The sequence below is a fragment of the Dermacentor andersoni genome, chromosome 1 (assembly GCF_023375885.2).
Source record: "Dermacentor andersoni chromosome 1, qqDerAnde1_hic_scaffold, whole genome shotgun sequence".
NCBI lineage: Eukaryota > Metazoa > Arthropoda > Arachnida > Ixodida > Ixodidae > Dermacentor > Dermacentor andersoni.
The window spans coordinates 46,242,662-46,257,967 of NC_092814.1; the positions used below are offsets into that span (position 1 = coordinate 46,242,662).

Genomic DNA, 15,306 nt, shown 5'->3' on the forward strand with positions numbered 1-15,306 from the left:
GCATTGTTGAACCCTGGTCGAGCCTTTGGTAGTCGCCCATTCTGCTTGTTAAAAAAAAAAAAGACGGCACATGGCATTTTTGCATAGAATATCATCACCTAAACCGAATTACCGAAAAGGACGTCTGCCCCTTGCCTTGCATTGACGGTGCCCTCAATTGTCTCCACAGTGCCAACAACTTTTCCTCAATAGACCTTTGGTCTGGTTATTGGCAAATTTCTGTTGATGGAAAGGACCAAGAGAAGACTGCATTCATCACCTCTGATAGTCTATATCAATTCAAAGTTATGCCATTCAGTCTATGCAACGCCCCAGCAACGCCCCAGCAACGTTTGAATGTATAATGTACTCTTTGCTTCAAGGGTCAACACGCCTCTGCTATGTAGACGACATTCTCATATTTTCCCCTGCATTTTAGACACACCTTGAGTGCTTATCAGCTATTCTTTTAGTATTCTCGAAGGCTGGGCTCCAACTGAATTCACCGAAGTGTCACTTCGGTCGCTGGCAGATTACAGTGCTGGGTCACCTCATTGACACTTCCGGTATTCGACCAGACCCGGAGAAAATTCGTGCTGTCACATCTTTTCCTGTACTTAGGTCTCTCAATGACGTCTGAAGTTTTGTAGGACTATGTTCCTACTTCCGACAGTTCGTGAAAAATTTTGCAGCGATTGCCCAACCACTTACTGACCTTCTGATGAAGGATGTGCCGTTTACGTGGGGTCCGCTCAAGCTGCCGCTTTTTCCCACGTCACCACCGTTCTCACCACGGCACTTATACTGGGCCACTTTGACCCGTCCTCTTCTGCAGAGGTCTGTACTGCTGCCAGTGGTCACGGGATTGGAGCCATCTTAACCCAACACCAATGGGGACAAGACCGTGCTATTGTCTATGCTAGCCGCCTCCTCACAGCAGCGGATTGCAACTGTTCGATTACAGAGCGTGAATGCCTGGCCCTCGTCTGGGCGGTTTCCAAATTCCGCCCATGCTTTTGTGACACGCACTTCTCTGTAATCATGGACAACACTCTGCTGTCTTTCGTCACTCAAGGGTCCTACCAGCCGGCTTGGTGGCTGGGCTCTGCAGCTACAAGAATATTCTTATGCAGACACAGACTGTTTATCACATTATCCAGTGGATGAACCATCCGCCGTCCCTGCACCAATGCTGACTTGCGTTTTCTTTGTTTCTCAACCGCTCCACGTCGCCGACGCGCAACGCCATGATGCCACCTTTCACATTGTCACGGCTTGTCACCCGTTCGCTGTCGGCGCGAAGTCGTCGACGGAGTATACAAGCCGGTTGGTCGTTCTGTACTTAAGCGAACACAGTGAAGGAGTCGGGAGAAAGACAGAAAAAAAAAAAAATTTATCGACTGACAATGACACAAAGATTAAAAAAAACACAAAAAACACAAGAACACTAACACACATGCATTTAATCGAGATCAATGATGAATACAAAAGAAATACAATGAACAATAACAGTAAATATAGAGATTAACACTACACAAAACCCACTGGTGGTGAACTAAACAGAGTTCAAAAGAAAACAAATGATGGCATATGCATGGCTGGGCAGCAGCAGCAAGTCCATAAAGCGTGGAGTCGACGGCAGAGCTTTCCCGAAGAACGTTGGTGAGCCGATCTCGTTGCGGTGGATGCGATTGTTGAGCTGGGTTTCCCGGGAGTCTAGGTCTGATGTCTTCCCTCGAGCAGGTTGAGCTAACTTGAGGGGAACTATCTTGAGCTTCGTTGCAGACATTGGTTTGTCGTCTCTTACGTCAACTAGTAACTCGCAGTTCAGACGCGGCTAGGCGGCCCAGGTGATACTTAACGCTCTAGCTCGTTGACGCTATTCAGCAGGTTGTAGGCTCGGCTTCTAGACTGCTTAGCTCGGTCTAAAACCTGCGTTTAAATAACTTCTCCTTTCCCTAGTTCCCTGTGTTGGGCAACGGCAGATATTGGTGACGATCCAATCAAGTTCACCCAATTGGATCCTGGCTCCTCCCAAGGTGTTGGCCGCGCCCCTTTTAATTAGGGGCGAGGGAACGGGTGATTCCCCCCTGCATTTAGAGGTTGCGCATTCGTATTGCATCACACGCACACCCTTGAGTCCATGGCGGGCCTCTATTGTTCATTCACAAACACAGGAGAAACGACGGCGGCCAGCCACATGGCGCTGTTGGCACACATACACTGTCAACAATTTGTGGACACAGGATTGCACAGAGGCACCACATACACTGTCAGCACTTCGTGGACACAGGATTGCACAGACACACCACATATTTCAGAGTATTCGCACCCCCACCTTCTTAGTAAGCTTCTCAATCATGTGCAGGGTAGAGAATACGCAGGGGTTTCTACAAAAAGCTGTCGGGGCGTCACGGTCGCACCGACGACGAAAAGACAATAATCTCTAAACCTGCCTTCGACTTCTTTCGGCTGCTTGCCCGTGTGGCTGGCAATACTCATCTTACTCGCCGGTCTTTATTTCCACGACCTTTTGGCGGCCGTTGATCAGTGCTTCATCGAATCGACTAATGCCACACCGTGACACACGTCATCATTGATCACTTGGAAGCTTCGCCTTACGATTTATCCCTTCATTTGTTTGTCTTACGGGATGGTGTATTATACTACCACAACGTTCGCTTTGACGGTCCTGCCCTACTTCTCCTTATTCCTAAATATCTCTGGTCAGCTGTTCTTCATGAACTTCTCAACTTACCAACCGCTGGTCACCTTGGCGTCTCCCACACTTTTGACCGAATTTGCCTGCGCTTCTTTTGACCATCCCTTGCCCGCTCCGTCTGGAAATAAATTGCGGCGTGTAAGAAATGCCAGTGCTGAAAAACACCATAGACGCTTCCTGCCTGGTGCCTTCATCTGCTCGACATTCCATCAGAGCTGTTCTTTTGCGTTGGTTAGGACTTACTTGGCCCTTTCCCTCTATCAACATCTGGCGACAAGTGGGTCGCTGTGGCGACAGATCATGCCATGCGCTATGCAATCACCAGAGCACTCCCAACAAGCTGCGCCACAGATGTCGCCAATTTTTTTTACACGATGTGTTTTTACAACATGGAGCTCCACACCAACTGCCCACTGACCATGGCTGGTCATTCCTTTCAAAAGACATCGCTGACATCCTGCAGCCCTGCTTCACCAGGTACAAGCTGACTATGTCTTATCATCTACAAACTAATGGTCTCATGGAGCATCTTAAACCCTGACAGATATGCTTGTAAAGTATGTCTCGTCCAACTGTACTGATTGGGACCTTGCTCTACCTTTTGTCACATTTGCACATAATTTCTCGTGCCATGACACTGCCGGTCATTCCACATTCTTTCATTTGTTCAGCTGAGAACCAACATTGCCACTGGACACATCCCTTCCATCTTCCGCAGCAGAGGACAGCGAAGACACACTTGACGCCATCACCAGGGCAGCGCAAGCACGTAAAATTGCCCACACTCGCCTCCTGACCTCCCAAGAGAACCAACGGTGTTTGTATGATCGCCAACACAGAGATGGGCACTTTTCACTTAGATCTATGGTATTGTTGTCGTCCCCAACCCGTCACGTTGGGCTGTCAGAAAAACTCCTGTCTTGGTACACAGGCCCATACCGAGTGCTGCGTGCTGTATTTCCACTGATATAGGAAATGGCCCCAGTCAATACCAGTGCCTCACCTGCCCCGCATTCCACTGACGTACATGTCGCACGCCTGAAACCGTATTTCTCTCTTGTTAACACCAATATGTATAGATGCACTGGGACAGTGCTTCTGCTGCATGCATATTGCTTGTTTCATTTGAAAAATGCGCGTGGGCGCCTCGACGAAGAAGACCAACTGCTCCTGGGTCTCAAGGTGTCGTGTTGTAAATAGCCTTCAGTGTTTAATCCCTTGCTCGCATAACAATATTTTTAATGACAATGCTGAAATTCAGTGCAGTTGTGCTTAATTTCATTTTCACAAGGAGTGTACTTATACCTTGTTTGTATGTCTGTGGTTTCATAGAGAAAATACAAAGCCAAACAAACTGTGGCACCAATCTTCACAAGTAGCACACTTATTAAAGGAACCCTGAAATGATTTTGACAATTTTGTCTAAATGTGCTGATTTGTTAGGGTAGGTCTTTCTGATCATTAATTGATGCATCTAAGTGCTCCGAGTAAAGCCTGTAATTTATTATGAGGTTTTAAAAACGTACATCACTACCGATCACAGCACTTCACGCGGCTGAATTTTCAGCCACCCCTGGCCATTTGATGCAAGTTGCCCTAATGACGCCAGTAGGGTGAGCTATCCGATTGGCTGCCCACGGTGCATCGATAATTTTTCTAACTTTATGGTGAACAAATGTTGTTTGTAATGCTAGGAATGTTAGTTAATTTGTTTCTATAAAAAGAAAGTACCAGAGAGAGAATGCATAAGGACAATTTCTCACTACACTTAAGCACTTCTGGCACACAGCAAGTGTTGTCTGCTTCTGTTACAACGTGATCCATGTTGACGAGAGCTCCACGGTCAGTGTTGATCTTGATCTTTATTTTCAGAAGGACTATGGTTCGCCCTTGTTACATTGTGGGCCGCAAACGTAGCGACTCAAACGTAGCGACTGGCAATATGTCAAGCTGCGACATCGCGTCCCTTTGCAAGGCAGCAGACGAGCGGAGTGGCTGCAGTGCATCGGACTGTCGCTATTCGATTGACGCCAGGATTTGCACATTTGCGGCTGTCAATTTACGCCAGAGGATTACTACCACACTAGCGTTTTGCATGTCCCGCATTCGGGTAAATGCAAGCGTAAGCGGTCTGGGCCTGGACGCTTGACCGTGCCATTTTACAGGATGAACAGAGGCGCAATCATGAATGGTCTGCACGGTGCAACCAGCTGGTGGCAAGAGCTCAACCAAACACAGTAGCTGTAACGAAGTCTATTCTACTTTGCTGCTGGTGTAAATTTTCATCAGGAGTGTAATCGTGAACACATTCATTTTGTAAATGTTTAAAATGCTTTACACTTAGTTAGCGCAGTATTAGCTCTTCGTTTGACTGGTTAAGCTCAGCGCCACCACATGGCTGGACCATGCAGACCGATTAGGCCGCTCATGAGCTCACGTAAATCTATGCGAAAGCTCCTTCATCAGCTTGACTTTATGCCTCCACCCATCTGTCGAAACGCCCATCTTGCCCGTGGTTACATGAATACCAGACATGCGCGGCGCTGTGACAGAATGCTTGCAACGCTTCGCTGCTTGCTTCTTCAATAGCTCATGCTTGGGGTCAACCGCCAAACGACTAGCAGATAAGTTGGACAGGCTTCGCGTGCTACCGGAAGTATACAACACGAAGTGCCATCATGACGCAGAGCCAGTGAATGTGGAGCTTAGCCACGATCACTCGGCGAATGAGTTGAGGAGAAAATACATGGCTGTGGAGGAGGGTAACTTGTAATTGTCCGTAGCTCTCTTAATATGAGACACTTCACACAAATTGTGGTATGAATGATTAACTGTAGCTGTACCCTACATGTCTATAAAATTTGTCTGATCTGTTTTTGGGACCCTTTATTAGCTTTATGCACAACTTTGCTTCAGCTCCTTTCAGTTCGGTCTTCTGTAGAGTACATTTCAGAGCCTGGATGGCACCTGAACTTAGTTCTGGGGAATGAGTTCAGAAACCACGTAATGAGCCTTGGCATGCAGGGATGCGGAGAGGAACCTGCATTCATACACACTAGAATAAAATAATTTGTGTGCTGGCACCTTGCTTAGGTTGCATAAATGTCACTCCATTTAAGATGCTGGCCTCCTGCGTGGACTCGGGAGAGACCTTGTTAAAAAAAAATGCCCCATGATGAGTGCTTCACCTGCAGGCATCTCCTATTTTGTGTGTTGCTCGCTAGCTGAAACAACATAATAAAACCCAGACAATCTGCAGGCACTGTACGATTCTGCTGACACACTGTAATAAATATTAGCAACACTTCAATAACTATAGCTTCATTTTAAACTGTTATCAATAGAATGAGAAGTACAAAGGTGGAATTTTCAACCCTAATCCTTTAACAAACCTGTGCTTAAATGTGCATTAGACCCATGAAATGTGGTGTAAGGAGTCTGCGATCAAATTTTTGGAAGCGAATGCACAAGGCATAACATCACTTAAATGTAATATATATATATATATATATATATATATATATATATATATATATATATATATATATATATATATATATATGAGGTAGAATGTGCTACAGTGATTGTTACCTTGCTTTGCATTGTCAAGCACCTAGTTGTTACATTTTAACACTTTTATACTTCATTGATTTTCTCTCTTCTGTGCAGACATTTCTGGAGTGCGTGCGCTTGAAGACTTTTAGTCGATATGGGTTGCAACAAGTTCAAGTGGACACGCACTACCTCCAACTCTACTTGTGGCGGTTTGTCAGTGATGAAAAGTAAGCCTGATGTTTTGTACATGTTGTAGTTCAGTTGTACACTGTTATAATGAAGTCACGTCCGACACAGAAATACCTTTATCATATTCGATATTCGTTGTAACCATAAATTTATTACATGTTGATATTGGCGAGAAACATTTAAGATTCACTTATATCCGTGTTCATTATATTGAGGTTTGACTGCCTAGAACTGAAGGAAGGATCCGTGAAGAAATGTTTTTACTTGCTGTTTAAAAAAAATAAAGCAGTAGCTCATATGTAATGGTTATTAGTAAAGTGGTAGTAAAGTGGTGAAGTGACTTAGCGAACTGTGTTTCTCTTCAGCCTGGTGCATGTGCTGCTGGATGAACTGATGGGCAGTGCGATACATCGTTGCTTTGACCCAATGCTGATGGAACCCAGTGTGAGTAGCACTTCCGCAGCTTTGACCAGACAAGAAGGCTTTCAGCTAATGGCATTTTGTCTGTTCTGTTCCCTCCACAGGTCGTAGAAGTTATCTGTGAACGAGGTTGAATGACTGTTCTATTTTAGAGTCACTGGACAAAGAGTTTACTAGGCTTAACAAATAAAAAAAATTTTCCACTTTACTGTTTTGGTTTTACTAAACTTTTTCTGTGACCACTGTGTGCCATCCTGCCTCAATTATTCTTCCTTTGGGTGGCTCTCTGTAATTGCCAAGTTTATGCTGTACATATAAATTTTTATATTGTGCAGCATTTGCTGTTTATCAACCTACTGCTGATAACCTTACATTTTCATGTGCAGGCATTTAAATTATTGGGAAAATACCAGGAGGGAAAAAGGCTTTAAAGCGATACTAAATTAGCAACTGAAGAAAATTAGGGAAGTGCCACCATGACTTTCCTACTGCACCATTGTTTCTAATGTCATCTTCAGCTGATCCTTTCGGGGAGCGTTGTGTTTGACTGGACGAAAGAGAGCGCGCACCTTGCGTTCGGCTGGTTCTTTTCCATCGCTTCGCTCCCGCGTCAAGCGTTCTCAAGCGCTCCAAACTTTGGAGCACCTGAGCTTAGGAGCTTTGGTTAGGAGAAATCGGACGCTTGTTGTAGTCGCGTGGTTTTGCCTCCGCCATTTCCTCCTCTGAGAGCACATCACAGGTTTCACTTGTGTGCTTGTCCTCTGCCTCTAAGTTTGAGAGAGGCTGGATCTGCCTGACTTCGATTTGGAAAATGGAGGTGACCAGTTGATGATTCTATAAGTAACCTTTATTAGGATTGAATGGATTGCAGTTTTTGCATTTACTCTGGGTGTATCCTGAGCTGCTTCCCGGCTTGTGGGCCACCTCATATGCTGTTATGCTTACTGTGGAACGCAGAAAAAACCTTTAAACTTGGCAATTATTGTGTAAAATATGACTTCAAAATGGCAGTCAAACATGCAAATGAATGTGCACCTGTATCTTCCTGGCTAGATCAGTATAAGATTTTTGCAGTTTTTTCCTGTAGTGCAAATAGCACAAGGACATAGAAGAGAAACAGAGACAACACAGGAACTAACTTCCAACAACAATTTATTTTCGGGACGGATGCCACTTTTATACCCCCACTTTTTCTCTCGCTTTCTTTCTTTCGTTAGCATGTGTCTACTGACAACGTAACAGAGCACATCATGGTATAACACCCTTGCAGACTAGGCAAAAACTATTATGCTTAACACATGCACAGGAATTCCAACTCCTTCTTTGATAGTGACAGGGACGATTTAATTGCTAACACAAGCATTACCAAGCTCTTCAATGCGAGCACTTTCAATGATAAGACAAGTTAATTTGCACTTGCTTTTCCTGACAATAACTATGTTCAAAGCATAGTTAGGAAAGCAAGTATGCATAAGTCTTGTACCACTTGCTAATCTCCACGCAGCCCTGTGCTATTATCAATGTTAGGAAACTTGATTCAACCTGCACAGAACCCTTATCAACCCTCATCATTCTTTATCAACCTTATCAAACATGATTCGTCCCTTATAAACTCTTATTGGTCCTTATCAACCTGGATGTCCAGCGGAGCTGTTGCAAAACCACCACTACAATTGCTGAGGGGGATATGCTATGCTTTATTGATGGTTCGGATGCTTGCTTTGAGCTGGTTCTTTATTGAAACATATACTATTCTGTGTGTTGTGTGGGTGATATCAATGAGTGAATGCACTGTTCGCTTCATTTTGCTGAGCACTTGTAGCCTCTGCCTTAAATTGGTATGATCCATTGCATTTTTTGCTTGCTTACGATGGTATGAGCCATTGTTTAGGGGGGTATAATCCATTGCATTTGTCTTACGTGATGGACGGACTATTTTCTCATTGAGTAGGCATAGAAATGCTTACGCACTTAAAAAACTTGGAGGATGCTTAAGCTTTGCCTTTAAGAGTGAAACGCGATAGCATTCAAAGATCCCTGACTGCTTTTCACGCTTCCCGGCAACTGCAGCTTTTGTAACTGTAACATTTACCGAGAAAGGCTATCGATGAGCGCCATGCACGAAGGTGAACTTTCTGGTAGAAATGCGGCCTCTTGTGTGGGCTGATCCCGGAGGTAGCGCACAGCCATGCCAAGAAAATTGCATCATTTTCAAGTTTCCGTTATTGTTTCGCATTTTTAATATTTAAGTCTGAGAAGATTTAAGGGGACACACTTCTTTAAACAACCTTATTTTTATTACTTGTAAATGAGGTTTGGAAATTCAGCTAATTACAGAGTTTTCTATGCAAATTTCAAATACATCATTGTGTTTTGTGTAGCTTTTATAGTTTTTGAGTTATGTGATACACAATGGCAAAATATAGTAATCTTTGTGGGCACTATTTTATGTACTAAACTTTCACAAAAGGCATCATGCTGTAGCTTGTTTAGCTCTTTGTAGATCACAAAGTGCCGATGTAGCCAAACAGCGTGTACATTTACTGGAAATGCAAAAATATAACCTTGTACTTTCACAACTGCTGCTGGGAGATATTGCAAATTCAAGTAGGTATCAGCACTGTATATATATTCAAGAGTAAGTATGCCAAATTTCGTTAGTGTAAGACAATTATAAATATACAAGTTTCTTTTCATCAGATTGTGAAAAAAATTTTTCGTGTCCTAATTTTTTTTTCATAGTTGCAGTAATTGTAGATGCTGTTTGAATAGATATTGGTACTTAGCAGTCTACAAAGAGCAAAATAAGCTACGGGAAAAATCTTTTGCAAAAATTTATTACGCAGTAACGTGCCCACAATATAACTATTTTGCCATTGTGTGGGACATTACTCAAGAACTATAGTGGCTACACAGAAACTAATGACATATTTGAAATCTGGTTGTAATACTCTATAAGTGGGTGGGTTTTCAAATATCTAGCACAAATATTTAAAAGAAAATGTTTTTTCAAGGAGCGTTTCCCCTTAAAGGAGGGCCGGGCCCCTCACCAGGCCACATAGCAAATTTCGGGTATACGCTGGAAGTTACGTGTCCTCGAGAGAGCGTTCTGCCGCAATAATTTTTCAAATTGGTTCATTAATATAGCCGAGATAGAAATAACTCAGTGCCGCGAACTCATGATTTCAGAGACAAGGGCCACTGCATAGAGAGACTCCCTCCGCTTGCTCCGTCAAGCCTTCGCAAATGAAATTCCTTCCCTGCGTTCTCCCATACCAGAGCTCAAGGATCACTTGACGCATACGTCATGGACCCCGTCTTGAATTTTTTTTTCCTGGCTTCTTTGCTGCGCGGCGCACTTCTGCTGGCGTCGTCGCCTGCGAGCTGTTGCATTTGTCTCGTACGCGCAGCACACGATTTTGCGCGTTGTGCATAAGAACACGTACTGACTACCGGTATAAGCTAGTGCCACGCGAATACTGAGGCAGACACAAGTGGTTCATAGAGCATGATCGCGCGCTGGAACACGCTAGAAAATGACATGCTTTCGTTGTCTGCATGCGCGACTGCATAACATGGGAACAAGCAGACAAAACGGAAGTACGTCTCTCTTGCTGCGATGCAAAGTAAGGCAAGAACACGCAGACAATTGGCTTGTGTGTTTTATTATTTCTCTAAACTTTAATTTGTCTATTGAAGCAACATATTACACAAATAACAGATGTTGCCTTGAATAATTCTCGAAGTCACGTGTCACTACAAACGACGTCACAGCAATGCGATGTACGTAGGTGCACTTGTGCGATATACATCGACTCTCCGGCTGGGAGCGCAGTGCCCGCGAGAAGGGCAAACGGCATTCGGTTTGAAATTTCAGCTTTTTCCCTGGCACGTTGCGATCTAATACTTAGCAGACACGCAGTTAGCATGCATTGTATGCACGGCGCTCGTGAGCTCAAAATGGCCAGACCTGGTGAGGGGCACTTTAAAAGGCATGCGCTGTCGGTGTTTTGTTTCTCATGACATTTGTTTGTGGGCTGTCATTCTCAAAATTCCGAGGAATAACTTAGTAGAATGGTGTGGCAATATAACCCGCATATACTGCATGCCATATAGCAAGGCGTGGAATATATACGAAAATTTTCGCTCACGTACAGCTCGCCTTCGCGCATAGCGTTCGCCGCAAGTGTTTCTTTGTAAAGACTAAGGTTGTTGCATAAGCTGCAGTTGCTGGGAAGCGGCAGCTGTGTGGCCGGTTTATATACAGTGCCGCGCAGCGCTGCTCTGCCAGTCGGTTGGGTGATTGGTGCGATGCCTCAATATATTGTGAAATGAAAACACCTACACAGCTGCGCTCAAATTACGGATTAGGTAGTATCGTAATCATTGGTGAATTTTTTTTAAGGCAACATAGACTTTTTATAAAATGGCTGTAGCATGTCGGATATGGTGTTATTGCAGTAGGAGTTGCTAGGCGAAGCAGACATACTTTGCTGTTATTTATTTATTTATTTATTCATTTATTTATTTATTTATTTATTTATTTATTTATTTACATCATACCGCGGGCATGTGGCCCAAGCAGGAAAGGCAAGGTAACACATTAAAAATATGTGCACAAAAGGCAGAATTGCACAATATAAACCTTTAGAAATCAAACAAAATAGCACAAAACAGCAATGTTACTTGGGAAGCACTGATAATATTAGTTTGAATTGTTTCAGGGGAGTTGAGATGATGGAAAGTTATGAGGTTCCATTTTTCTATAGTTCGAGGAAAGAAAGAAAATATAAAGCGGTTTGTCTTGGCAACGTAAGGGGATCAAGTGAGGGGGTGGGAATGACGGATTTTCCTAGATGCAGAAATAGTTATATATTGACTAGGATCTAAAAGAAATTTACGGTTTAATATGGAGTAAAGGAACTTCAGTCATGTTATTTTTTGTCTCGTTTGAAGGTTGGGAAAGCCATTAATGCGCAGTTATTCAGTTATGGACTCTTCTCGGCCGTACTTGGGGGCCGTATGGCTCTTTCCGGTATCCTTTCAAGGGCGTTAATGTTGGTTTTGTTTAATGGGTCCAAAATAATGCGTGAATATTCCAATTTGGGTCGAATAGAAGTGGTATAGACTAATGATTTCATTTCATGACATTGATGTTTAAGCCTATGGCGAAGTAGACATACTAAAGGCAGAAGAGGCGGTGTTAGCAATGTGATTATTCCAATTTAGGTTGCTAGTAATTGTAATTCCAAGATACTTGTACTCGCTCACTTTGGCCAAGGAGTCTTGACCAATAAAATAAGAAAACTTAAGGGTTACTTTTTTGTTGTTTATACGTAGAAGCACAGATTTATAAGAGTTGAGTTTCATTCCCCACTTGTTACTCCACTCAAGATTCAGGAAAAACAGGGGGAAGGCGGGAGATGTAAATTCAAGACGATGAGCAAAATGAGAACAAGGTGAAATAAGGAGCCAACATTTCGACAAGTGTACTTGTCTTCTTCAAGGCAAGTTTCAAGGCAAGTCTTCTCGCTTTGCTCATCCACTTAAGATTCATGGTTATATTGCGCTCAGTTTTACAAACACGATATTAAGGAAGGACAGGACGTGGACGGACGTAGCGCAACCCTTTACCCTTCGACGACCCGTTCTTGATCCGCAACTCTGGCGAAGTTATTGCAACACTAAAGAGTAGCCCGCCGACGTCTTGTTTTTCAATCGACGTGAAGGACCTGTTCTACAGTGTCCCGAGGCAAGCGGAGGTACAAGCAGTAGAAGAAGCCATCGACACGTTGGGCTACACCAAATTTCAGGACGTGTGCAAGTGCAGTATTTCTAGTTTTGTGAACTTGTTAAAGCTGTATCTACTTGGTGCGTTTATCGAATATGGTGACAGTGTGTATGAGCAGAAGGATGGCATCGCTATTGGTTCTTGTATGGCCCCCGTGCTTTCCGACTTATTTTTGAGTGTGGGAGACAGGAAACTTGCCGCCTTGTTTGGAGAAACGAACATAACTACCTGTTTCAGATATGTTGACGATTATTTGGTGTGCATGAAAGAAAACCAAACCGATCCATTTAGCGTAGAAACCGTCATCAGCATGTTCAAAAAAGCGCATGAAGGTTTAGAGTTCACGTACGAGACTCCTACCGAAGGCCGATTGCAGTACCTTGATATAAACATTAGGATCAGAGGCTCCCACATCTGCTGGTGCTACAAAACTAGAGGAGAAAAAGAAATCCTGAGGTATGACTCTTGCCATTCTAAAATCATAAAAAGAGGCATCGCCAAGGCTTGCATCAGTCAAGCAATTGAAAAATCATGCCACCATGCTGTGAGGGAGAGCATCGATTTGCAAGTAAGCCGCTTAAGAAACAGTGGGTACCCAAACAGCATGGTGGTGCAAATCTCTGAAAACTTGTTGGCCGAAATCAGAGCCAACAGGAAAAGGCAGAAAACACAGCAAAAATTGAAAAAACGCGTGGTGTTGCCTTACATCCATGGCTTGTCACATCGGATAAAAAAGACAGCCCAACACCATGATGTTCAAGTTCTGTTCTCTGCCCCGCAAAAACTAAAAGGCATGTGCAAGAGGGTGAACGCAGGATCCAAAGAGGCCAACCCTATTGCTACGGTCTGTCAGACTAAGCACGCGAAAAAGTACGTGGAATGCGCTACTTCAGTTGTTTACCAAATCCCACTAGATTGCGGGAAAGTATACATTGGGCAAACTGGACGTTGTCTAAATGATAGGTTACGGGAGCACAAATACATGTGTCAGCTTCTGACAGCACCTAGCAACTTGGCCGCACATTGCAAACAATGCAAATGCTCCCCGCTAATAGAAAGCACCACAGTCATTGGAACATCAAAAACAAAAACGGAGCGAGAAATATGGGAGGCGCTTGCGATAGCTAAAGAAAAAGAGATGTGCGTAAGCACTCCGTCCATCGCGCTTATCAAAGTTGAGGTTGAGTTTGCCAGGGCGAACGGGTGCATGTGAACGATGTATGCCTGACCCGAACTATGATCACACGTCGTCACCTTGTCATATATGTAACCCCCCCCCCCCCCCCGCACCATATCTCCTTGTATATAAGCGCGTTCTTTAACAGTATTAAACAGTTGGTAGTTTGCGCTACGTCCGTCCACGTCCTGTCCTTCCTTAACCCTTTCGCTGTCACTGACGTACCGGTACGTCATCGCGCTTCCCCCCCACGGTGTCACTGACGTACCGGTACGTTCTCTATCGTGCGTTCAAAATTTCGCGCCTGAGCGCAAAAACAGGCGCTCCTGGATTGGCCACGCCATCTGTTGACTCTTTCTACAAGTTCGTATATTCGCTCCGACCTGTGTTAACCCATGTATTGAAGAGTACGGTGCGACTGCCACTCCCCACTTTCTCTGTGCTGAGTGGCGCGGTGGCTCCGCGTTCGCTGGATCGCGCGCGTGTGGTTATGGGTTCAAGGGTTGTTCTGTAATCTCCGCTGGTTTGAAGGTTTTTATTTTTCTTCTGTTGGTGTGCCTGCTACGGCGTGTCAAGTTCAGGCGCACGTGCCGTTGCCTCTCCAAAAAGGGTGACTCGATTGCTGCTTTCGCTCTCTCGCCGCACCCTCGCTCCCGACTTGCAGCAGTAAACGTAAAGCCCTTCGAACTTTGTTTAGCCTTTTTTCATCTCCCTCTGTCTTCTTGATCACGCAACGTCCCATTTCTCTCCGTTGCGCGGGCGACTGAAAGCGCATCCTCCCTGCGCGCGGTTACTTTCGGATGGCTCGGCGCGCGGGACCTTCGTCTGCTCATGGGAGCGGTGGCTGAATTCCGATTCAGAATACGAGCCGAGCTCGGATTCGGACTCGGACAAAGTCGCTTGAGACGAAGAGGGTTCCGCATCGTCAGATTCGGATGTTGAACAGATTTTATAGTCAGGCTGATGATGATGATGATGTTTACTAACAACAGCTGCAGAACACTGAAATGTGCATATTGCATTGACTATGTTATTTGTATACCAATCATAATCAAAAATAAATTGCTATGTTCATTCCCTGTTATGCTCGTTCCCTGAAACCAAGCCGACACTGGGGGTGCGTCACGGCCAGAAACGTCCGACAGCGAAAGGGTTAATATCGTGTTTGTAAAACTGAGCGCAATATAACCATGAACGTTCACCAACTAGCCCCCTTCATTGCTTTACACTTAAGATTGTTGTTTAAAGTTAAATTAAGCGATAGTTGATCAATAATTGTATTGATATCGTTAAAATGATACTGTCATCAGCTAACAGATGAATATTAACAGGGGCATCTATTACGTCAACTGTGTTGTTACAATAAATAAGAAATAGTATAGTGGGCCAAGCACGCTGCCTTGAGGCATGCAGGGAATTGAACTGCTGCCCATCAATCACTATGTAATGTTTTGGACGCATTAAGTAAGCAGA

The 15,306-nt window shown here is 44.2% G+C and overlaps 2 protein-coding genes across 4 annotated transcripts in view; one reads left to right on the forward strand and one right to left on the reverse strand.

The window, feature by feature from the left end:
* Nucleotides 1–7,073, forward strand: part of Vps51 (vacuolar protein sorting 51) — a 56,122-nt gene extending 49,049 nt beyond the window's left edge. For both annotated transcript variants that reach the window (XM_050191071.3, XM_055061428.2), the window contains exons 17-19: nucleotides 6,371–6,483; nucleotides 6,811–6,889; nucleotides 6,970–7,073. In XM_050191071.3, coding sequence (XP_050047028.1) covers nucleotides 6,371–6,483; nucleotides 6,811–6,889; nucleotides 6,970–6,999 — 222 coding nt within the window. In that variant the 3' untranslated portion in view covers nucleotides 7,000–7,073. The remainder of the gene's footprint in view (nucleotides 1–6,370; nucleotides 6,484–6,810; nucleotides 6,890–6,969) is intronic.
* The window catches only part of LOC129380455 (uncharacterized), a 142,070-nt gene that overhangs the window by 59,867 nt on the left and 66,897 nt on the right, over nucleotides 1–15,306 (reverse strand). The window contains exon 2 of one of the 2 annotated variants that reach the window (XM_055061432.2): nucleotides 2,738–2,819. The exons of the other annotated variant lie outside the window; for it this stretch is intronic. The gene's annotated coding sequence lies outside the window, so the exon portion shown is untranslated. The remainder of the gene's footprint in view (nucleotides 1–2,737; nucleotides 2,820–15,306) is intronic. 2 annotated transcript variants of the gene reach the window in all.